The 25,629-nt window shown below is 44.0% G+C and overlaps 1 protein-coding gene across 1 annotated transcript in view; it reads right to left on the reverse strand.

The window, feature by feature from the left end:
• Positions 1–1,762: 1,762 nt before the first annotated feature.
• The window catches only part of FBXO32 (F-box protein 32), a 35,765-nt gene continuing 11,898 nt past the window's right edge, over positions 1,763–25,629 (reverse strand). The window contains exons 5-9 of the mRNA XM_004469467.4: positions 15,098–15,191; positions 14,111–14,295; positions 8,352–8,534; positions 7,323–7,466; positions 1,763–6,939 (exon numbers count right to left, since the gene is read on the reverse strand). Of these exons, the coding sequence (XP_004469524.1) occupies positions 6,850–6,939; positions 7,323–7,466; positions 8,352–8,534; positions 14,111–14,295; positions 15,098–15,191 (696 nt within the window). The 3' untranslated portion in view covers positions 1,763–6,849. The remainder of the gene's footprint in view (positions 6,940–7,322; positions 7,467–8,351; positions 8,535–14,110; positions 14,296–15,097; positions 15,192–25,629) is intronic.

The following is a 25,629-nucleotide window of genomic DNA, read 5'->3' on the forward strand; positions in this document are numbered from 1 at the left end:
AGGGATTTTCACTATGTTTGTAAAAGGGACTTATTTTTAAAAGGACATTAGTATGTTCAATTTGAGTTTAGTCAACATATAAAAAGCTCTCTTATTTTGTATGAAATTGCATATTAATTCTAAATTGAGTATCGAGATTTGTTAGCTGAACCTGAAGGCTTAATGAAAACTGGGTCTCTACATTTGCTGTCTTAGCAACTAACATTCATTTTAAACCAAGAAATTAAATAATTCTGCCTTTGCACATAAACTCATTTTGATCCTTGTTCTAGTCTAGGGTAAATATGTGAATACAAGAGAGATTTACAAAAGCAGTTTTTGGATGTACTTATGGAATTATTAATTCATTCAGCCCTGGCACTCTGCTAGGTACTGATGATACAGCCACACAGAAGGCACAATACAGCAAAACTGAAATGCAGAAAAGTGTGATGGGAGGTAGATTGATCAGTGGGGGAAAGCTTGGGAAGGAAGCCGCCCTGAGGAACAGCAGCAGCTTTCCAAGCAGGGTGTGGTGGTGGAAGAGCATTCCAGAGAGGCATACAAGTGTGAGTGAAGGATGGGTGGGATATTTAGGGAAGGATGAGATTTTGTGATTCTGGTGGAAGTTAAGATAATTATCTCAAATTACTCTTATGTGCCTTTTATGTCAACGTCTGATGGTTGGCAGGATGAGGATGTGTTCTAGAAAGTACTGAGTATGTCAGTAGAGTAAATCCCACCCAGCTGGAAACGTAGTGCAATTCCTAACCCAATGCTCAGATTCCTATTGTTCGGGAACTAATAATAAACACTTACTGAGTTCATGTTATACGCCAGCTCTAAGCACTTTACATGGATTAGTTCGTTGAACCCTCACAACCACATGAGATAGATGCTATTATTATCACCATTTTAGAGTCAAGGAAATTGAGACGCAGGGGTTAAGTACGGGGACAAAGTTCATGCCTCAGGTAAGTGGCAGGACTGGCACCTGACCTCGCACAAGCTGGTTCCTCTTCCTGGAATGCCCTTGCCCTCACTCTGGTGGAGCTGATACCTTCTCTTCATTCACATTTCAGCTCTAACATCATTTCTCAGAGGGGCCTTCTTCCAGCCTGCCTTAAGCAGTTCCCCTTGTTAATTATTCTGAATCTCAGCCCCTTGAGAATTCCCTTCCTAGCACTTACTACAAATCAGACGTTGTTCCTACTTGATTTTTTTGCTTTTCCCACTAGAATCTAAATTGCATTAAGGCAGGGGCCACATCTCTCTTGTCCCCTATCCTACTCCTCTTACCCAGCAAAGGGCCCAGCATATAATAGCTGTTCAGTCACGATGTGCTGTTTAGGGAGTGGATGTGGCTCAAGTGGTTGAGCACCTGCTTCCCACATGGGAGGTCCCGGGTTTGGTTCCCAGTGACTCCTAAAAACAAAACAAAACAAACAACAAGCAAACAAATGAAAAAACCAACCCTGGGAAGCTGATGTGGCTCAGTGGTACCCAGCCCCGGTACTAAAAAAAAAAAATGTGTTGGTTAAATAAACTCATAATTCATTTTCCTAATCATTCTACTCTATAAACAGTATATGGAAATTCCCTCATATAAGCATAATATTGTATTATTGGTTCAGGTTGGTACCCAGCAACAAGCTTGCTTTTCTGTGTATGCCTAGAAACTTTTAAACAATGGTAACAGATTTCTGGGAGAATAGGTAGATAAATATATTGAGGATGATTAAAACACCAACTGGAGTTTACACACAGAAACTGCACCGGTGTGTATTGCTGGAAAAACATTTATTGCGATTCAGTGTCAAAAAAATTTTTTTTTTACAAAAATATGCCACCGTCTGGTACAAACAACTATAAAAAAATCAGTTCATCATGCAAGAATAGTGTGCAAATAATTTATACAGAAGGACTCAGCTCACACAATATTAAATAAACATCTTTGTATATAATTGGTCTAACATTATACTTTTAGTTGCAATGTTCAACCCCTATAATATTTTCCATTAGAAAATTACATTAAAGCTTCTAAACTTAGGACACAGAATACAAGATACACCCCCTCTAGCCAGGGCGCATGGCACTTGGTAGAATAAAGATGGCGTCAAGGGTTCTCAAGTAGTACCTGGAGCCTTATGATTAAGAGACTTGTGCATTGTAAATTAAGCAAACATTATGTACACTCAAAGAAAGAAAAAGCCACATTTGAACTGTAGAAGTAAGGTTATAGCAGATGGAGTTTCAAGGGACTTCAGAGTTTTTGGAGCAGCTATTCACTTTTGACCAAGTGAAGCAGAACCTAACTTTTGAGAGATTTTTGGGGAAGCCTTGTAGGCTGTGTGAGTTCAAGGACACTGATGCCCACCAGACAAAGTCACAAATATCGTGGTCGCTTGCTGCCTCATGGAACAATTCCCCTTTGCTTAGTGAAGATAAAGTTTAGCAGAGAGTGAACGTCCCCTGAAATAGCAGCTCCTGGGCTCTCGTGGCTGGTACTGGAGGGTGGGGAGATGGAGAGGATGGATGAAATATTCCTCTTAGCCTGAGGGGAGAGGAAATACCTGCTTGTTGCCATCAGAAGCCTCCGTTTCTAGAAAGTAAGCCAGCTGCTCAGCCCTTATCTTCAAATTAAAGTCCTTATCTTTGTGATTAAAATCTTAAGTATCCAGGGGGAGAAAATGAATGCCTCAAATCACGCTGCTTACTTCATGGCAAACAGGTTGTATCACTACAAGATGTCTATTAAAAAGTTGTGTCTCCTTCTCCAGTAAGAATCAGGGCCTGGAAACACCTGACACACATCCCCTGAACACAGTGGGTGTGTTTCCTTGAAAAGCAGCAGGGGTGTCAGGCTCCACCATCTCTAACGTTCCTCCCAGCTCTAACGACTGGGGTAGGAGTTTTCTTCCTTGAAAACCACCAAGGGTTTACTCTCCTTAAAACAGAGAAGAAAACAACGACGCCAAGAGTCGAGTATACAGGGATCGCGATCTGTTTGTTAAAGACATCAAGGGCCCAAGATGTATCAAAGAGCAACATCTCTGCCTTTGCCTGGAGGTTTCAGGGTATTTCTGAGGTCTGTTTTAAAGACTAAAAGGATTTTAGGCCAGCATCCAGGCAGGAGGGATGGTTCACAGACTCAGATACTTGGAAAAAGATAAAAAACAACAGATGTCAACATATAAAGCAATGCTAAAGTTCAGTTAAAAAATCACCCATGAAATTACAGTTAAAAAATTTCACACACAAAAGAGAGTGTTTGCATAGCAAGACATTATTGCCCTATGGCCTGGCAGAAAAATATAAACTCAGGTGCGTATTTTATAACAAACATTGTATTGAAAACTAAGAGTTAGGTACTGTTGAACATCTCTTGAAATCATTTCCCTCCTTGTAAATCACACCACTTTGCTTAGACAAATGAAATTCCAAGCGCTTTCTTTTCTTCCATATAAAAACAACAGACACAAGGAGCCTCTCTGTTCATAGCAAGCTCCTCATGTGAAACTGTTTGTAAATCCACAATGATGAGAACCGTGGCAGTAACACAATACACACCCATTACCTTACTTCACAATCACAAGTGAAGTCAGCTCTTGCGTTGAGAGTTTTGCAATATAAACCCAGTCCTTCTAAAATATGTCCTCCAACCCACTTCAATACAAAATTGATCATCATTGAAGAAATGTCATCTCACAACAGACACACCCGGGACCTTTTTGTAACCTTGTGTTTTGTTAGCTTCTGCCACCCTCCTATTCAACTGATCATCTGTTCAATATAACAGCATTGAGGAACAATATAGACTGGTTAAAAATGTCATTGGACTATTTAATAGAACATTCTATAAAGTGAGCACTCCTAAACATCACACCATGTCCTTTCCCCAAACGCTGTGCCTTGCTCTCAAGACTCTCGGCACACCGTTCATAAACCTTTGAGCTGGACCATGCCGTAACGGCCCTGTGGATCTGCTCACACTGCCCTGAACAGAACTCTTTCCTTATCTGGAAGTCTGAGTTACTTCGTTTTTGACATCACTTTCAAATTCTACTCTACAAAGTTGGGGAGGGGTGGGGGGGCAACAGGAGAGAGAGTAGAGCATTCCATCTCTTCCAGCAAATTCCATTACAAGGCCCCTTCTGGCTTTTGGACTAGCCATTCTCAGACAGGGATTCCTTGTTTTTGCTTTTCAGGTCAGGTTGTTTTGGGAAGGCTTGTCAGTACAAATTCTATAGACTATTAGTGCCCAGGGAGCAAGAGTTTTGTCTTTTTAACTCATTTTACTTACATGTGACCATGTGTCCATGCTTAACAGACACCACATGGCACTAACACAGATACTTTGTGCCTTCTGTGACCTTCGCCTTCATCCCCACACAAACCACAGCATAAAAGAGCTTCCATTCCTTTCCCTCTCCCTCTCCACCTGCCATTTCTTTCCTTATTCTCCTCTTTCAATAAAAGAGGACCACAATAGAAAAAAAAAAGGACCACAAATGTTTTTTTTCCCCTTCAAAAAAAAATGCCTTGATTCTGTCACACACCACCTCCAATAATTCCAAAGGAGCTGGAGAGAGCCCAAAGCCAGCAGAACTCTGTCACTTGGGGTAGGGATAATTTTGTATAAGTGTGCACTATTGCTGGGGTGTGAAATCATCTGCACTGCTGACAGTGCAAATAAGACTAGTTGTCTGGTTTTGTGCCAGCTGACCAAAGCTGGCAATATTTCTGGGAGTGCAAACCTGAAGGTGTCTAGAACTTTCCACCTGCTTGGTCAGCAGGAAGGGGAAGATCCAGAGCTGGTGGGAAAACGTGGAAGGTCATGAACTCCTGAACCTAAAAATGTCACTCACAATCAAAGGTTCTGGAGTTCTTACCTTTGCCAGACTTGGCTCCATGCCACATTTTTAGAGGAAGCTGAGAAATTTGAGAGAACCTGGCTGGATTATGGAAGAGCAAGCTTTTTACTTGGTAGTCTCGGCCATGTGTTCTCAACGTCAATACTGTTTCTTGGAGAAGGAGGGACAAATAAAAATCTTAGATATTACAATGGTCTGTGGTCCTTCAAACTTAGCCCTAGACAAAATTTTACTCCTTAGAATTTATTTTTCTTATTAGGGAGAATTCAATTCAATTTAATTTTTTTTCTTAGGAGCTAATAATGAAAACAATGATTGAGAAATGCTGGTCTAGGCACAAACATTGTGAAGTGAGGAGAACAGAATAGTGGTCCTTGGCTTGTGCATTATTGACCCGAAGGGCTTGAAGAGGACATTGCAGCACCAGCTTGTCCCTTGTCTTGATTCTGTCCCTTGTCCCTCTTCCCGATCACCCCAATTTCAGTTCAACCCTTGAAGACTTGCTGTTCCTCAACATGAATGTGAACCAAGTTCCTATTCCTGCTTCACATCTTTGCCATGCATACGGAGGGTGGCAACTTATTTGCCAAAAAATAATAATAATAAAAAGCAAATATAACTGCAAAATATGTACATTGTTGTAGAAAAGCAAAGTTCTATAAAAAGTAAAAAACGAAAACACCCCTCCCCCAGGAATATTTGACAATGAACTCGAGTCCTGAGATTTCCTTTCTTTCACATATTTGCCTTGCAAGAACCGCTGGAGTAGATTTTACCTAGCCAGCCCTGAAGTGGGTTGAAGATGAATTCACAGTCTCCCCCATCCTTCCTATTTGGCTGGAGCTCCAGGCTTTATTTTATCAACCTGGCAAGAAGGCCCTAAAATGCAGGTTGAACAAATTTTGAATTGGGGCATAGATAAAAAAGCAGACTCCTCAGTCCAGTCACCCCACCAAGGGGACAGCAGCTGGTAAAATGTTTCATCAGCCGCTATGGAGAACCTGGCTTGAAAGCCTTCAGCCGCTCTGGTGCTCCAACCTGTCCACTGAGGATCCACAAAGACACCCAAGGAAGCCCAGACAAGGAAGGTGAACCGAATAGGGAAGTCTTCACAGCTCCCGGTGTCTAATTCTCTCTTTTCTGCAGCAGGACTTCCTCTGAGCCTGTCTTTAATTGTCCCTCAGTTTCCCCGAATGAACAACAACGTGAAAGGAAAAAAGGCAAATGTGCTTTGGAGTTGTCCTCGGAAAGAGATAACTCCCAAGAGGGCTCCGTCCGCCTGAAAAGGAAGTCTGAAACAAGATGGACTGCTTCCAACATGCCCAACATCTCTGATCTCTTTTAAATCACTCCTTATAGTGACAGGAAAACTTACACAAAAAACAGACACCGCCTACTGGGTTACGTACTTTGTCAGAAAGAGCACTGTATGCTTTCTGAGGTAGACTATTGTGTGGTATCTTTGTCAGAGAAGGCCCTACACGTCTGGCAGTTTCAGATGGGTGGTGCTTCATTTGCCTTATCAAAACAAACACAAAATCAAAACCCAAGCCCAGGGATTTCTCATACGTAGCTTCTCTCCCTTCTTTTTTGAAAAATTTCACATCGTAAGCAAAAAGTATTCTTATATGCAGGTTATGCTTTTTTCCTTCCCATCCCCAGGGAACTATAAAGGAGTTTCCGTGAGCACAAAGAAAATCCCAACTTCATCGATGAAACAGAATTCCTGTCCTTACGGTCTTGCTGGCAAATCATTAGAAAAAAAAGTTTATTTACAGGCTTTCGGCTTTTCCATACCAATTCTAACGAGAAGTCCATATTCTTAAATGCCCAGTCGGCAGCTGCATCTTTCTTCTCCAATGTCCTCTCAATGACTTATCTCAGGAGTTTCGAGCTACGGTTTAAATGTACACTATTTACAAACCAAGTGTCCACACACCGTATTCCCAACAAGGTGATCAGCAGGGGACACTGAAGTGTTATCCTGTGCTGGGATTCAGAACTTGAATAGGTTGATAAAGTCCTGGGGTGAAAGTGAAACGGAGCAGCTGTCTGGGTTATTGGCCGTGCACGGGTGGTCAGTGCCCTGGAAAGGAATATCGCGGTTAGGCTGGCGCTCACGGAGGCACTGCACTGGCTTTTAGCAACCTAAGGTGGTGACCAACCTCAAAACAGCACTCAGCTGTCAAGAACACTGCAGGTCTGGACAGGCTGGAAGAGCTGTGTGCACCGGGGCATGTGTGTATATAAGTGTGCATGCAGTGAAAGGAGAACCTGGGGGTGTGGGAGTTGTAGTAAGATGTAAATATAAGGGGTGAAAGGGATTAATGTCTTGGCAAGTTTCTCTGCACAGGGACTGAATCAGTGTTCTTTTTGTCTCCTGGGGCTGCAATCAGGATGCACAGGAAAGGGTTTGGTGTTCTCAGGGGGTGGGCTAGGGGACTGCGGCAGCTGGCCCGAGACACGTACCTTCCAGGAAAGGATGTGGCAGTGTCTGCAAAGCTGAAGGGTGTCTCCATACTGCTCCTTCCTTGGGTAACATCGCACAAGTTTAAAATACATCTTCTTCCAATCCAGCTGCCCTTTGTCTGACAAAATTAACCGCTTGCGGATCTGAAAATCAAATGAATAAGAGTAGTTGGAGTCCACTTCACCGAGAAGATGGTTGGAGGTTTTCTGGTTATGAACAGTTTTGCTGCCGTGCCCTTTCCCCGTTTTCATCTCTACCCTGCAAAAGCCAGGGGGAAAAAACAGCCAAGGAAGAAAGGACTTCCTTCTTGGCTCCCCTCACTTACATGGTAGCTTTTAACCCATCTTTAAAAGAAACAGGCGACTGGTGACATCCTACTAGTGAGCTTGCCTGAATGGCATATGGATGGTCCTTTAAAGTTTGGGTGAGCTTGATAAACAGTTACATCTTTTCTTTGCTATACACTTGAGTGAAAATTTCCAGGAAGGGGCAGTAACTGCTTGGCACTGCGGCTGTATTTTGTACCTAAACATCAGTGGCTTCATGAACAGAACTTGAACCGAAATGTCTATATAAAGAAGTCGGGGGCGGAAATTTTTGAGGTAGTGTGGCCCAGAGCTGCGTCAGAAGCCCAAATTCAAATTCAAGGCCAGTTTCCTCACCCAGGGCGCTGCTTAATCAATGTGGCTATGTCTCTTGGCTGTTTTTGGCTTTAGTCTCTTCATGTTTTACATGGGCATAATGATACTTGCCTTCAGAATAAAATGAAATAATGTCTATAAATGATTTTAACTGTAAAGTACAATAAAAATGTAACTTATTTTTTTATAGAAAAAAGAACTGGAGCCAATTTATGAGTTTTTTTTTTGAATGAGTAATGAAATGTGAATTGAAGGTAAGATTTCCCCCCCATCCAAACCATCTGAAAAACCGACACCTCTACCCACACCTCCACCCACAAAGGCAGAGGAGAAAGGAGGGAGTGGAGAAAGGAGGGCGGGCAGGAAAGGCCGCTCGGCACCACCCACCTGGCGCTCGGAGAAGTGGTACTGGCAGAGCTTCTTCCACAGCAGCCGGTCCTCGCTGAGCACGTGCAGGTCGGGGGCTGCCTGGCCCAGGCTGACCAGGTCGCGCCCGTCACTCAGCCTCTGCATGATGTTGAGTTGTAGACACAAGGGCAGGTCGGTGAAGGTGAGGCCTCGGAAGGCAGGCTGGGGGGAGAGGACAGGGTTACACTGGGGACCGGGGGTGGAAAGACGTTCACCAGGTGACACCCGCCAAGCACGCCGTTGCCCCCCTCATCCTCCACCTTCAAGCTGGGGTGCTGATCAGAGACCCAAAGCAGTGATTCTCCCCATCCTAAATGCAGAAACAGGACCCTCGGCCAAGACCAACAGAACAGTCGAGGGCGCCTTGAGCTGACTGGTGCCGGAGGGTTTTCTTAAGTTTCTCAAAGCTTTATTCTTTGACCCCTAAAGACACGCCAAACGGCACAAAAACTGGAATCTTATGCTTGTCTCAGTTTCCAAAGAACTCGCTGCCCGGGATGCCGTCCCCCGCCTGCCACCCAGCCTCGCGTCTCGCTGTCCCCCTCATGATCTCTGATCCCTCCAAGCAGGTGGACTCCCGGGCACCTTACCACGCCTTGTTCACCCTGCCCAGGATGCCCTTGCCCTCCTCAGATCCAGTTCACACCCACGTCCTCTGAAAGGCTTTCCCTGCTTTTCTGACCACCTTAGGCCTTATTCATTCCACCTTCCTAGAGTTCCTATGACCGCCCCCCCCTTAGATACCTTTTGCAACACCCTCCTCTTTTGTTACATATTGCAATCCTTTTCTAAGGGAAACATTGAATGGAATGTTCCTGCTAGAACTTAAGCTCCATGAAGGCAGAAATTTCTGCCTTTTTTCACTGCTATATCCCCAGCACAGATTAGGCTCTTAATAAATATCTGTGGAATAAATGCAACCCAGTGGCAAAAAATACACAAAAGACAAAAAAGAGGAGGAGACCCTGGTAGCGTGTTTGTGCGTGCATGTGTGTGTCAGGAATGGTTGGTCCAGAGCCCCTTGGCCTAAGCTCTACCCCACATGGAGGCATCTTGGATCAAACTTAGCCCTCCATGGACAGTTTGTGGATAAGATATTGGCAATTAATCATGAACTTCAGCAGGAGTGTCTTCTACTACACCCTGACTTTTATTGACGCCCTTTATTCTTGTTGAAATTTTGAGGAGCTCTTGTCTGTGACCCCACCCAGACCTCTGTCATTATATCCCTATACCACCATGGCCTGGAGTTGTTACAATGGGCTCACTGGGCTGGTGGGAGACCCAGAAACATAAGCAAATAATTACAAACAATATGTGACATGCCATCAAGGAGGTAGGCACGGGGTGCTATGGGAATACCTTGTACATAGTAGGTCCTCAACAGTATAAGCTGATATGTCTTACCATGTTGCCACCTGGATAGGAAGTCAACAAACCTTCTGCGACAGTGGCTCATTGTCCTTCCTAAGCCAGTCCTGGGTGAGCTCTGAATTGGGGACGGCTGACTTTTTTAGGCCAATGTTTTATCACCTCTGAGAAGTCACAGGTTAAAAACATAATATGAAGAAGCCCTTCCCTCGATCAGTGGAAAGTATCTGGGGAACTGGCATCAACTTCCCTTAGTTTTTTAGGGAACTAGACTCTGTATGAGGCCCATCAAAACCAAAATACACAAAGGACTCCAGGAGGACTGCTTGGTCTCGGCAATGCCCTCCCACATCCCCCACCGCGTACGGCAGGGTATAGAGGGAAGGAAGACGGTGGCAAGGGGACAGGTCAAACTAGTGAAAAGAATGAGACGTAGCATGGAAAGAACCTCCAGGAGCCAGCCGCAGATCTGGACTGCAGGCACCCAGGGGGTCTTGGTTTCCCCAAGTACAAAATGAATGGTCTTAGAAGACTCTGAAGATCCCTCCCAGCTCTAACAAAGAGACTTGGAGTGGCGTCAGAATCCTATTTCATCAGACAGGTATCTATGACCTGACAATTTCTACTGCTAGGTTCTACCTCAGGCCGCCAGGCTGAACTTCGAATAGTCTGCAAAATTCCCAACTTTGTTGGATTGCAGAATGCCTTAGACCTATTTGTCATTTATCATCTGCTGCTAATCATATGAACTAATAAAACTGCCATGAGATTTTCTTTTTGTTTGTAGCACTTCAAAGCATCTACTTTTTTGGTTAAAACTTCCAGGCCAATTATTACATTAACTCCTATTAAAGGCAAGCCCACTTGGCAGAAGGCACTCTTGTCAAATTTTCAAAACCCCAACTTTTCCAAAAACCTTGCCCAGACCCCTTGCCGAGCCTTACTCCTGATAAATGGTTAACTGCTTGCATACTTTCTTCCTTTTGACTATAGACACATAAAAGAAAAAAACAAAGTCACTTTTACTCTTCCCTTCAAGCATTTGGCTAAAATCCACAGAGGTCCAACCTTGCTTCCCACACTTCCAAACACTGCCCTTTGCCCACGGCACACTCGGTATATTTACTTTCTTTTCCACAAGCCAGTTCTCTTAATTTTTTTGTTCATCCTTCATTATATTAATAATTTTGCCAAATAAAAATTGGCTCCATAGAATTAGATATGGAAATTTTGCAGGAAAACAAGATTATGAGCCAGGAAGACACTGATAGGACTCTGGCAAATAGAAAGCAATTACTGGGGAGTGGATGTAGCTCAAGTGGTTGAGCGCCTGCTTCCCATATACAAGGTCCTGGGTTTGATCCCAGGTACCTCCTTAAAAACAAAGCAATTACGGTAAATGTCACCTGAACATTTTTGTGTAATAACATACTTCTCTTTGGTCCAAACTGCTAAAGAGTAAGTTTTGAAATGGGATCCAGACTGGAGTAATTAAGTCTTCTATTTTGTTTTTTCTTTCCTTTGTGTGAACAGCCCTTCAGGGCTCCCTGCCCTTCCAGCACAGACCTCACCATAAGGTGGCTCAGAAGCAAGGAGGGTTGGGACCCAGGGGCCCTGAGGCAGTAGGGTGGTAGGTTAAACGCATAGCTTCTGGGCTCAGACCCTAGGTTACATTTAATGGGCTGTGAAGCACAGGCCAAATGAGTCTACTCAGTCTAATTTTTCTCATTTATAAAATGGGGAAATGCATATCTCATAGATTGCTGGACAGACTGGATGAGATAATGCATATAAGCACTTAGCACAGAATCTAATAAATATTAGCTATTATAATGACCGCTACTTACAATTATTCATTTGATGAGTTAATTAATACCCTAAAGCACCCAGAAGAGTGTCTGCCCCAGAGCAAACCCAAATAATAACAGCCAACACATTTACAATAGTTACTACACACTGGGCTCTGCTCTAAGAGCTGTCTATATATTAACTAATTAAATCTCACACCAGGGTTACGAGGTAGGTATTATTGTCCCAGTTTTCCTACTGAGGAAATTGAGGTACAGAGAAGTTGAATAAATCATCACTGTCATCCACAATACAGGAATAGTTTCCAATTCTGTTCCTCTCCAGGTGGGAGGAGACTCCCCTTCAACCATGTATTTGTTCAGGTAAAATTTATGGGCAGCTTCTATTCTGCCAGCTGCTGGGGAGAGAGCTGGGAACAAGATGGTAGCGTCCTTTCTTCGTGACATTTACAAGCCAGTGGATGGAGGCAGAAGGGTAAATACACATCCAAGATCTCTTCAGATCTCAGAATAAGAGGGGCTCTGAAGACGGTGACATGATAGTGGCTTATTGGCCTGATGTCAAGAATGCCACTCTGAGGAGGTGTCATTTGACCTCAGTCCCAAATACGAAGCAGCAGCCATGCAAAGATGAAGGGAAAGAAATTCCCAGGCATGGTGGAGGGAACGGTGATCTTAAAAGCCCCCAGGCAGGAACAAGCTTGGAGAGTGCAAAGAAGTGGCTGGCATGGCTGGGGGCACAGTGAGCAGAGGGGAGCACGGGATGGACTTCAGGACTGCGTCTGTTCTGCTTGGGATTCCACTGGATTAAAAAGGTTTGACAAAAGCGGGATCACTGGATAAATAGCTGGAAGAAAGCTGAATTGGAAAGATTTAGAAATCACTGATGTGAAGCAAACCTCACCATTTTAGGAATAAGGAGCCCAGGGCCCTGGCCCCAGTTCTGCATAACTCTGGAAAGTTGCTGGGCTTCTCCAGGCCTCGCCCCCACCCCGCCCCCACCCCATCCACCCAATGAAGGGGTGAGAGCAATGCAATGGCTGCTTCCCAAGAGTGTTTGTGTGTCAACTGAGTAAGTCTGTGCAAGTACAAGGAATGGGGGCAGATGTGGGCAAGGGAGCTCCTAAGATGTGGATGGAGGAAATGGGGGGAAGCTCCGGGCAAGCAAGGCCATCTAGAAGGGTACCAGAGTTGCTGCAAGGGAAGATGTCCTTGGGGAAAATTAGCCTTACTCATTTACATTGCTGACTGGGTAATTCTCTCAGGGGCACAGAAAAAAGCAGTTAAGTATTAAGTCCAGGTCACAGAGAGAATGCCAGAAATCAGGCAGAAGGTAGAAGTGGGTATAACTGGGAATTTGGACTTCAAATTTATATTGCCAATCTATGCCCCTTCTTGAGAGATGGGGACAGGGTAAATTATCAGAATAAATCAGGTAAATGTTCATAATAAATACTCACAGTCTCTTAAAATAATCAAATAATTGAGATTTTGGGGGGAAAAATTACCTGTGCTGAGCTCTGCTCTGTGTGCATGCATGTGAAGGTGTGTGCATGGTATGCGTGTGTGAGTGTGTGTGCTGCAGGCACAGCGACTCTTGGGAAGGCAAATAACTCTGAGGGTCCTAATTGTTTCCTCCATTTTAGAGCTTAAACTGAGGCACAGAGAGGTTATTAACAGGAAACTCAAGGATGCTACCTTTTGAAAACTTCACAGAGTAGAGTCATTTAAAAGAGGTCAAAGAGGCTTCCTCAAGCTACCTTCTTTCTCGAGATGCGGCAGCACCAAACTTTATCAGCTTGGGTCCCGGAAACCACTTAGGGTAGCCGTGGTCAGTGATTAGATAAGTTACCAAAGTGCTAACTGAGCTGCCCAAGAGCATGTGTCCATTAGTGAACCTAAGAGATTAGACCCACATCTTTCTCACATTCTTTGTGTCCCTTAGTCCTGCCCACTATTGTGAGGACAAAAGCTGGGGGCCAACTTAGGTTTTGAAAGCAAAAAGAAACTACAGATAGAGGCAGCCATGCTTAATTGGGACTAGGGCTTTTTTTTTCCTTTGAGTGAGATCTGCTCATCTCTTTTCCTAAATGTGTGCTCACAGTCTATAATCAAAAGCTTCCTTTGTCATAACTACCAGTCATTAGAACTAGAAACTTAAAAGGCTGGTACCAGCTCTCCAAGTCATCACAGTTCCATTGTACTTGCAGGCAGCATCCTAAAGCTGTAAACAAGCTGTAAGAGGAAATGGGCCAAGAGGAGATATCTTTCTCCAAACCCCACTAAGGATTGTAATGGTACAGCCAGCATCTCCCAAAATGCAAGCTTCCAGTTTCCCCGTGAGGTCTCAGTTGACTGTCATCCTTCACGTCCTTGTATCCCATTTGGTCCTCCCTTAATCAGAGTGTCCTCCACCCCACCGCCAGCATCCACTGTAAAGCATCACATCGGAACAGTCCAGGCTCCTTCACCAGCACAGGGGATTTAAGATCCAGCCTGGCTGTGGAGGAACCAACTGAACCCTCTCCTGCTGGGAGAAGCATGCGCGTGCCTGCTTACCCTGGTGATCTGGATGTTGTTGAGCTGCTGCTGCCAGTGCAGAATCGACTCCATCCGGTGCACCCACATGTTAATGTTCCCGACCAGCACAGACTTGCCCACTCTCTGGACCAGCGTACACAAGGACGTGTAGAGGGTCTGCAGCAGTTCCCTGATTAGTCTAATGTTCTGCTGGTCTTCGAGCACTTGAGTGGGGAAGAAAAAAAATGATAAAGGTTATGATGCTGGAGCCCCCTCTTTTATAAGTGGGTTTTTCTTCTTGTCCATTCTGTTCCTGTTACCCAGGCATTGCCTCTGGGACATGGTTTTCTTTCCTGCAGGTGTTTATTCTATACTTGGCCTAGCTCCTGCACTTGAGGTTAATGGCTGGAGTTTCCATTATCCAGGTCCCTCTTTGTTCTCTGCGCGCCAGTTTTCTATAAAGCCTCTTTCGCTTTTCATTGTTCCACCAATACCCTGGGCTCATCTGATCTGAAAGCTGTTTCTTCTGTCCAGCAGCAACATCCTGTTTAGGTGGTCATTGGAAGGGACCCTTGTTCCAGAGTTTGGGACTCACCTAGACCTATCTAGTTGACTCTCTGTGTGGTCATGGACAGATCACTTCCTCCCATGGGCCTCAGTTTTCCCTAATGCACAAGGAGTCGGTTGAACCTGAGATCTAAGGTTCCTTCCAGCTCATATGGCCCATGAAACTAAAACTATTTTGCCTATTCCCAGCTCGATTTTCTAGGAATTTGGACCCTGAGGCTCAGAGGAAGTCTGCAGTGAGAAGCCTGAGAAACTCATGGTGGGGTAAATGTCCAATGAAAGGACAGGCAAGTGATGGTCTCACTCTTTGCTCTGAGCATGAGTTGTGTGGAGCCTGTACTTATTCATTTCCATCTATCACATTCTTTTATAGCTAATGACATGTCCACTCTATTGGAACCCCCAACCCCCTCATCCCATGCCTATAGAAAGGGGTGAGAGAGTGCGAGAAGAGTTCACCTTTCAGTACCACTTTTTCCAAAATGTTCATGAAGTTCTTTTGAGCGATGCCACTCAGGGACGTGAGCTGTGACTTTGCTATCAGTTCCAACAGCTGTGGATAAAAATAGAAGTTGCCAGGCTTAGAATACAGAGATATTTTTCTCCTCTAATCTTCACTTTTGAGTCACATGACATGTAGATACAGACAGACGCAGAGAGATAAATGGCAAGCAGGCATTTGGAAACGAGGTAACGGAAAACAGAAACAGGGAAAGACAAATGGGGCAATGCAAAGCTCAGGAATGATGGTGAATATTTAATGCCTTTTTGTCTTTTAAATATTAACTGTTTTGGCTTCAGCCTGGGCTAATCTATCCTACTTGTCCCACTTCAGTAAGTGAAGCTGACGTCCTGTGAAGGGCACCCCTCTCATATATGGGGTATAATTCCCAGTGGGAATTCTGCCCCCACTTGAACTTCTTCCCCGCTGGCACTGCCTGCTCTTGGAGCACCTGAAAGCTCATGTTCTGCAACGATGTGCCCCACCCGAGTAGGTGGCAATTCTTATCCAGATAACTCCTGCAGATGCAGTGTTCAAGAACAGCATCCTATTAATTAGACTCTCCCATTGCACTTAACTTTCTAGAGAAAGAGGCCAATCATAGAAAGATATAGAACATTCAGGGATGTATAGTATGTGCATGGACACAGATTTCTACTTAGGTTCAAGTCTTGATTTGTCTACTTATTAGTTCTGCGACTATGGGCAAGGGACAAGATTTCTTGGTGCCCCAGTTTCTTCATCTGTACTAATAATACTTAGAGATCCTGAGATTGTTGTGAGCTGTGAAAGAATGCGTATACACCTCTTATCACAGTGCCTGGCACAAAGTGGTGCTAAAGGTTGCTTGGCTTATTGAAGGCATATGTCCCATTCCCAACATCCCCATCATCTTCAAACAAAAAGGGATACAGAGATTAACTTAAGTGGTGTTCCAGGGTTGATGGATTCTTAGCTCAATCTTTAGTTTCCTTCTAGAGCAAAACTCTTTACAGATGTGGCACGATTTTTAAAAAAGAAATCAAATATTCTATTGCTGAAAAATAAAACTTCAGACTGGAAGGGGTCTTAGAGATCATCCAGTTCAACCCACCTAAGAGATAAGCAAAGAGAGGCTCAAAAGACTGAAATAGTAACAGCTGCCCCACAACTGGCAAAGGGACCCAGCAAAGTCTTTCTTAAACGGAAGCCCGGCTTCAGGCTTTCGGGGAGTTGTCAAACAGAAGAAGTTGACATAAGGTGAAAATAAGTAATTTCACCAGAACCCACCAGACCCTCAACCATAGTTTAGAAAGTAAACGAGATGTAGAGAACCAAGTCTCCTTTACGGTAAAGTCTGAATCTCTGCTTCCATGAAACTACCAAGGAAGTTTCATTGCTTTGCCAGGCCTCAGCTTGGGTCAGTGAGTGCCAAGTATGACCTTGTGCTGGGCACTGGAACAAGGCTGAGAGGACGGGCAGAGGGAAAGAGTTAAAAACTGAGCTGTGGAGGAGACAGGTAATAGTTGGATCAAAGCCCAGGCAATTCAGAGCACCTCTGCTTCCAAGATGATAGTTTAGAAGTTTTGTCTCCATGGAGCCCTTTAGGAAGCTGTCAAACTGCATGTAGACTTTCAGTTTCCTGAACGTAATTTTACTTTAAGTTAGAAAAACAAAATAAAACCCTGTTCCTGCCTGTCTTATAGATCTTTCACATACGCAGTAGGAGGAGGAGGCGAGAAAAGCGTGAGGCTCCTTTGCTAAGGTTAGAGCTGATGATCCAAGGTTGAGAAGTCAGGAGCTGACTGGGTATCCCCTAAGAGGTATCCACAAAACACTGTGGAGGCTACACCACAGGCAGTGACCGCACAGAATGCCCACTGCCTGTCTGCATCAACTCTGCCACCAACTAGCAGTGACATCCAAGAGAGGAGGGAACAATGGCAAGAAGGCACTGGCCAAACCTTCCATTGATCTCGCGGAACAACAGGGTGATTTGGAAGACTGAGCCCATGATCTATTCATATCCTGAGCCTCACATGCTCAGTACAAAGCAAGATGACAGCAAACAAAGGCCTAGAGTCGGCTCCCGGAAGGGCAGTCAGTTGTGCCCTGTGACTCATGGTTGGGTGGGGGGATGGGTTCAGGGGATGGGAGGAGGGAGGGGGCGGAGCTCTGACTGCTGACTGAAATCCATCCAAAACCCAGATGCCATGTGACTACCATCTCATGAGGGTGTCAGTTTTAATCTTGTCTAAAAATGCACCCATCACAAGGACAAAACACTCTCATGGCTATGACTATGCATTTGAGGGGACAAAAAAGCCCTTTGGGCTGAACTGATTATCTTCTGTCTCTAAGGGGGAAGAGGACTACAGCAGGAAAAATCTATCAATTGGCAGAATGACATGTCAAGTACTCCATGTTTAAGGGAAAGTCCCTCTTTCCACTGCCAGGCAGCTGTGGGGTCAGGACACAACATCCCAGAAAGGAGGAGACCTGGATTCTCTAGCTGGGTGACCTTTATAACTATCATTCATTTAGCAAGTATTTACTGAGTCCCCGCTCTATCCTAGCCTTGTTACTGTTACCAGGGCTATGATGATAAAGACACAGTCCCTAGACTCCTGGAGTTTATTATCTAGGCTGTGGTGTAAGTCATTTAACCACTCTGAAATACAGTTTATCTCTAAAATGGAAATAAAAAGACTTTGCCTACTTTACAAGTTTATGAGAGTCAAATTAGATATATAAAAAGCCACAGTAAACACCAACTCTAAGACATTATTTATAAAGTATTGTTTATTTTCCTCCCAAACCTTAATTTCTCAGTGGGGTTTAAAAGTTGCTATCAGCAGCCAGCAAACTCTTTTTCTGAAAAGGGCCAGAGAGTAAATATTTTAGGGCTTGTGTGTCATATGGTCTCTGTTGCAGTGATTTAGCTCTGTTGCTGAAATGCAAAAGTGGCCATACCTAACATGTAAGCAAGTGGGTATGGCCACGTTCCAATAAAACTTTATTTACAAAAGCAGGGGGAGGGCCAGATTTGGCCCTTGGACCGTAGCTTTGCTGACCTCTGGCTTATATGATAGAGTTTAAAGTGGAGGACTCCAGAGCCAGCTGCCTGCCTCGGTTTCCCCAACTGTAAAATGTGCATACTAATAGTGCTTACCTCCCAGGAGCTGTGAAGATTAAACATGTTTGTAAAGCACTCATAACAGTGCCTGGTACAAAGAATATATGCAATAAATTTTTATCATTAGCCTTTATCATAATATAGAGGGCATTGGTGGGCAAAATTACTGTCCTTCAGGGAACTGCGGATTAATAGGGCAAAGTACAGCTGGCATAAAGACCTTTAAAATTACTGTGTTTCAATTTTATGTATCATTAACCAAACACATAAATGCTTTCCAATTTTAATATTCCTTTTTGCCTTTTTAATTATATTTGTGATAAGTTAATGCTGATACATTTTTTTACCTTACATAGTTACATCTACCATGAACCCTTATTTTGTGAACAATAATGGGCATTTAACTATGTGCCAGTGACTGTGCTAAGTACTCTACACACATGACCTTGTTTACTCTTCAATGGCAAACCAATAGAATAGGTTCTGTTATTAACCCCACTTGACATATGAGGATACTGAGGCTCAGAGAAATTAAGTAACTTAGCTACAGCAGTAGCGAACGATGGAGCCAGGACTTGAGACCAGGTATGTCTAACAGGGATCATGTGTTTTGATTGCTTAAGGACTTTGGTTTGTCAGGGCCAATCGACTTTGCATCAGGGGCCAAATTTTACTTTAAAAATAGCAAGATCATGTATTATTATCTTCTGGGGAAATAGAGCCTGGAAATTGTATATGAACATTACATCATGGCTGGTAATCGGCTTTTACCATCAAGGGAGAAATAATATCCAGCAAGTGTTACTAGACCATTTAGGATGAGGAAGTTGCTTTGGGTAAACCACTCTGGTCTACTCTCCACGTCAGTGGTAACTCGAGAGGCTCAGAACCAGTAAGTAGCACTGTATGGGATTAGTAGCAAAGAGGACAGAACTGATTAATTTTATTTCTGTGTTAAAAGAGCTGTGCTCCTGGGGGAGTAGATTTGTATTGAGCAATTTGCTTACCCAGATGACTTAGCCAATTAGGTTCTACCACAAGAGAAAAGCAGAGCAGAGGAAAATGTCTGGTCTGGAAATGGCTGGTTTCTGCAGGGCAAATTTTTAGCACAGGTGCCAGTAATTTGTGGCTGTTTTTTTTAAGGAGGGGGTTGTGAAGGGGAAGTGGGAGAAGGCCTGGCTTCTGCTGAATTCCATGGTATCATTACAGCGTGGGCAGCCTGGCTATCCAGCATGATTTATGGTGACGACATCGGAGGAAGGGATGGTGGTCACTGCCCACCGAGACCACATCCTGCCTTTCAGCCTGGGCTCGTGCTAGTTTTGGAGGTTTTTGAGCAGGAGAAAAACTTAGTTGTAAGCAATATCATAAGGCAAATCCTGAAGCGGATATCAACCTCCTCTCGAAGCGAATGGGCAGGATCAGTGGGCTTCCCTCTGATCCCACGTGGCCTGCATAAGGAGGAGGTGTCTCCTCCTTTCAATTCACCTTAGCATCCATTCATATTGTGAAAGCTACATCAGCTCACCTTACTTCTATGCTTGAAGTTCTCAAATGGCTTCCCTTAAATTCAGAAGACAATCAGAGTCCTCAGTGGGACCAACCTGCTCCTTTCCTCACGCCCTCTCTGGCCTTGTCTTGCCCGGCACTTCCCATACTCCTCCGCTCCAGCCACACCAGCCGACTGTTGTTCCTCCAAGAGGCCAAGCTCATTCTCACCTCCCAGCCTTTGTCTTGCCTGAGATCCACATACTCACGGGGTTGGCTCTGACTCATCTGTGGTCCAATGCCACCTGCTCTGAGTCCAGAGAGCCCTTCCCTGACCACCCTGCACGGAAACCTCCCGGCAGCTTTCGTTAACCTTACTATAGTGCCTTTGTTCTTCATGGCACTTGCACAACGCCTGAAATTAGCTTGTTTATTTATTTGCTTGTTATCTAATTAGGATATAAATTCCAAACAGCAGAAGCTTGTGTTGTTCACCACTCTGTGTCCAGCCTGGAATATATGGTAGGCACTCAACAAATACTTGTTTTTGTTGTTGTTTTAAAAAATACATTTGTCTTTTCAAATCATGGAATGTTAGAGCTGGAAGAGACCTGAGAAATGATTTACCCAAATTCCCTCTTGCTATAGAGAAGGAAGCTTATCACGGTCCAGTGACACAACCAAGGTCAACCGTAGATTGCCTGGACTGCTGGGCAGGGATTTGCACAGGGTCTAGTCCCACACTGATGCCCAAGAGCGGCACCTGGGCCTAGGAGGAAACTGCTTATAAAGCAAACATATCGCAAGCACCTTCCAGGTAGCTAAGCAGTCGAGGTCTAGAGGGTGCTAAATAACCAGGGTTTCAGAAGCAACAACAGAAACAATAGCTTCTCCTGCCCATTAGTTTAATGAGACAGAAGCCACACCATGGTTGATCATGAGGCTGTTGCTAAGCAAACTCTGTCTTATAGATTGACGTAACTTATCCCCAAATTCCTCCATCTTCTATGACAGTGGGACTTCACAGCCTAAAGAGTATGTCTTCACAGGGTTATCAAAGGCTGGAAAGAGTCCAGCTTTAAAAAGCCCCTTCCATGTCTCACTTTCAATACCCAAGTTAGATGCCCATTATGTCTTTTGCAACAAAACCCTTGGTTACATTTGGCAATGATCTGCCTATACTGAAAGCTATGTACTTCCAACACCTTTATTTATTCAATGGATTACACAGATTAAAATTCTGGAAAGTTTTGTCCTGACTTTGAGCTTGAACACTGACAGACTGGACAAGGAAAATTTTCAACTACATTAATAATCTTCAGGCGTGTCAAGATTGGGTAAATATTATTCGCCAGTGAAACATCTCTCTGAGGGAGTTAAAATATGAAGGACAGCCAAGTTTACACAAATTAATTGTATTCTCAGCTGAGAGACACTTGCCTCTCTGACTTCCCTCTATCCAGATACTTCTGAACTTCTTATGAAACCCTACTCCTCACTGCATCGGTCTGAGCAGATCTGTTTGGGTCAGTGGTCCTGTTAAACTGAGCTTCCCTTCTACACCAGCATTCTCTATCTCTACCCCATGAATCTATGAAGCTGAATGTTACATTGTCCTCTGTCTCTAGAACCTGCCCACCCCCTCCTGTACTTTCCCATCTCTAGGTTTCTGCTCATGCCATTTGTCCCTGAAAAGCCTTCCACTGTGGGATGGTTAATTCTATGTGTCACACTTGGTTATACTGGCTGGTTGTTTGACCAAACACTGACGTAGATGTTGCTGTGAAGTGTTTTGCAGATGTCATTACATTCTAAAATCAGTTGACTTTAAGTAAAGGAGATTACTTGTGATAATGTGGGTGGGCCTCATCCAATCAGTTGAAGGACTTAGGAACCAAAGGAGGAGGTTTCCAGAGAAGGAGGAATTCTGCCTCAAGATGACACCATCTATACCCCTCTGAGTTTCCAGTCTGCTAGTCTTCCCTACAGATTCTGGACTCAAGACTTCAACATCAACTCTTACTGGAATTTCCAGTTTGCTTGCCAGCCCGCACAGTCATCAGAGCCAATTCCTTAAAATAAATCTCTAAATACACACATACACACATTCTATTGGTTCTGTTTCTCTGGAGAACCCTGACTAACCCAACCTGTCTCTCCACTGGCCAAATCCCATCCATCCTTCCAGGAAGATGAATCTCAGGTTCTCCCTATCTCCAGTGCTCTCTTTCCTGACCTTTTTGCCAGGGCAAATTCAATTTGCTACTTATGCAGTTGTACCTGCCCCCCAAAGGAGCTCAGAAGCTCCTGACAAGCAGGGGCCAGCTCTTACATATTTGTTGATTCTACTCAAGTAGCAGTGCATTATTGGGTATATGTAATGGGCTTAATACAGAAATACCTGCTGAGGGATTCACAAGCATTCACTCAATGCATATTCGCTATGTATGGGGACCTACCAGGAGGATGTGTTGACGCTCTTCTCCTTCCTTTAATGGAATCAAGGGGTCTTTGCATCCTAGCTCATAGATATTTAAAATAAGCCTCTTGTCCTACCCCGAATCAGAGCAACTCAGGATAGCAAGCGGGCAATGAGTCAAAGACTCTTGGGAATATCTCTTCTTGGATGGGAAAGCCCACTGAAACAGCATTTAAAACTTGTCTCACCTGTTCTATTTCAACAATTAAATCACTTGAAGGGAGTACTCAGCACATCCCCCTGGATAATAAGCAAATGACTTAGCCTAGAAATGCCGGTACAATTTTAGTATAAAATTGTATATTTTATACTTTGGTAGCATATGTTTAGATTGAAGAAAGGAGTCTTTTCAAGAATCTTCAAGAAAAAAGTGGGCACACTCTTGATCCAGTGGTCTCCAAAGTGAGATGGCAAAGACAATAGGGTAGAAGAATATTAGAACATTAACTGATACATTTTATTTAGTCTTTAATTCCTATTTCTGTGTGTTTTCCAATGCTCATAATTAGGAGCCTAAAGATGGTGATGATAGTAATAGTCATTATTTATTGTAGACCAGGCACTGAATCAAAACACTTTGCAAATTCATGCTCAGTTTAATATTCATAGTAACACTATAGTATCATTATCAGTCTCTTACAGGTATGTGATTGACAAATGAATTCATGAATAGACAAAAATTGAGACTACATGCTTAAATTATTATTTTTTAACTGTGAGGGGCCCATTATAAAAAAAACACCACTGTGCTGATCTTTTAGCCTTCCCGCATTCCCCCAGGAGGGGCCCCCACCCTTCTACAGGTGCCCCCACTTCTGCATGTGCCCCACCCCCATGTCTGCAGGCACCCGACACTGCAGGACCTGCTTGCCTGAATGCTTATTACGTCTGAGAAGGCTAGGTATTCTGAGAAATGCTGGCTTTCTCCTAAAAATCATGAGCAGCCCAAGTAGCGCTCACCCAAGGACCCACCCTGTGCTCTCTACGTTAATCCCCCGGCAGTCGAGTCTCATGATACAGTCATTGGTGCGACTCACTTTCAAATCGGCTCACAGCTCTGTTCGCTTGCTTTTTTTACTTTTATCTCCGTCCCTCTGCCCCGGCTTCTCTGTCCCAGTGGAAAATGATACTATAAGTTTTGAGACTCAGGTGGCAGAGGCCACCTTCCACCAGAGGAAGGGCACTGAGTGTGAGCCACACCACACTGGGTCCCAGGTCACTGCAGCAGAGGGACCTGCGTGATGGCAGCTCCACACTCACCACCCACCACAGGCTTGGCAATAGCCTGCCCTTAATTGAAGGCACTGGGTTTAAATTTGACTCACAGTGCCATAGCTTTTGTTTGCCAAACCACTAGTCGACTTAAACTAAAACACGTTTTTGGAAAATGCTTTTAAGGGTGGTAGGAATGCAGTTACTTGCTGGAAACATTCAAATGGGCTAGGGTGGTAATGTAGGAAAAAAAAAAAGAATGTGTGTCGATTTGGGTGGTGATGTTTTCTCGCTGCAGAGGGCAAAGAAAGTGGGCTGCAAGCTCTATTTGTCCTTCCTGATCCATTAGCATTAGGGGTCAATTTATTCCAGTGAAGAAACTGGTACCCAAGTTCTCCCTGAACTTCCTCAGTGTGATGATATTGGCTACAGCTACTGGACAGTTGGCCTTGTTCTCATCCCATAGACAGAGCTGGGAGTGACCGAGCAAAGGTCACTCTGCCATTAAGGCCCTTTCCTGAGAGGGTACGTGTGTGTGCGCAAGCATACGCATGCCTGTATTTCAGTGATGATAAAGCAGGCAGGCTCCTTTTGGCATTTTGCCATCCAGGCAATGTAATGGAGGGAAGAGAACACTAGACCGGGAGCTGGAGAGCACGGTTAAGCACCACCTCTACCATGCACCCCCGTCCTAGCTATGCGACCTTGTACAAACCACTCAGTTCCCTACCTCTGCTTCATTTCTAAAAGGGTTAACAGCATCTGCCTACTTCACAGCCTGACTGTGCTCATCAATAGGGACATAATTAGTAAACTGCAAAGTGATATCCTTGTAATTTGATAGTTGATGACACCTGGGGTGCCAGAAGTCATTCTGAGCGAGGGAGTCATCAAGTCTTGACTTTCTAAAACACATATAAAAAGCAGGTAGGAAGCTGTCTTAGCCCAAGAGCCCTAGTTTTCCTGATCCCTGCTTTAAAGCAGGACCCTGTCTACTTCACCTTTCTACTTCCCTCAGCGGCTAGTGGCAGAGCCTAGTGGAAATAATGCAGGTTTCAGCGTAATACACGAGTTCAAGTTCTACTGTACTTCACATTGTATTCAAGAATAACAGATACTTAGCAACTGTTGATTTCCTATCCTTTTAAGCCACATTTTTTAGTAAGGCTCAGTTTTTATCTTAATTGCATCCCATCTCAATAATGTAGTTTCCTCCACTGACATACTGGGGAACAGGGATAGTTTGGGTAAATGATGTTTTGTGTCATTGAGCCTCACCAAGGACAGCATACAGATTTTTAAAATTTAAGACAATGCTAAACACTTCAGAAGTTCCACTGCAAATAGGCAAGTCTTTGCCTCAACTGTGTCTGGCCTATTGAGACGAGATCTCCATCATCCAGGAGACTTAAATCCTACTTCCTTTCTGAAAAATAAGCTACAGTGCATTTCAAAATTTAGATATCATTTTCATATTCATTACTTTTCCCCCATTACATTTTTTTCAGTCTCACAAAATGAGTCAATACAGATCTGATTATTTTAGTTGTACAGATTGTAGAGAGAAAGTAATTTGCAGAAGGTCCCACAGCTAATAAGCCTTGAACTTTAAGTTGGAATCACTCAGTTCAACTTTAAATCTCTGTGGGTGGGACTATTTCTTTTACGTGACTGATTTCCTGAGAGATGAAATCATATCTAGAACATATTGCCTCAGTGTGTCTTGTTTAAAAACTCCTTAGGCAAAATTGGGCTCCAGAGCAGCTTTTTTTTTTTTAAACTTTTTAATTGTAGTAACTGATAGAAAGCACAAAATTTCCCATTTTAACCACATTCAAGTGTACAATTAGGAGGATTAATTATATTCACAATACTGTGCTACCGTTACTAACATCCATTGCCTCTCCTTTTTCACAGCCTCAAACAGAAACTACTCACGCATTAAGCTGTACTGCTTCTTCCCGCAGCAACCCCGCCCCCCTGCTCCTGATAAACTATTACCCACCACCTGCCTCTCTGGGGATGGCTGCCAACTTGAGGCGCACTGCAATCACCTGGGGGATTTTGAAGACAAATGCCAATGCCTGGCCATCACCCTACACTGATTACATGAGAAGCATAAGAGGTAGGGCCCTGGCTTTCTTATTCTAGAAGGCTCCAGCAGTCACTCTCATATGCAGCCAGGGCTGGTAGCC

The sequence above is a fragment of the Dasypus novemcinctus genome, chromosome 14 (assembly GCF_030445035.2).
Source record: "Dasypus novemcinctus isolate mDasNov1 chromosome 14, mDasNov1.1.hap2, whole genome shotgun sequence".
In the NCBI taxonomy this organism is placed as follows: domain Eukaryota; kingdom Metazoa; phylum Chordata; class Mammalia; order Cingulata; family Dasypodidae; genus Dasypus; species Dasypus novemcinctus.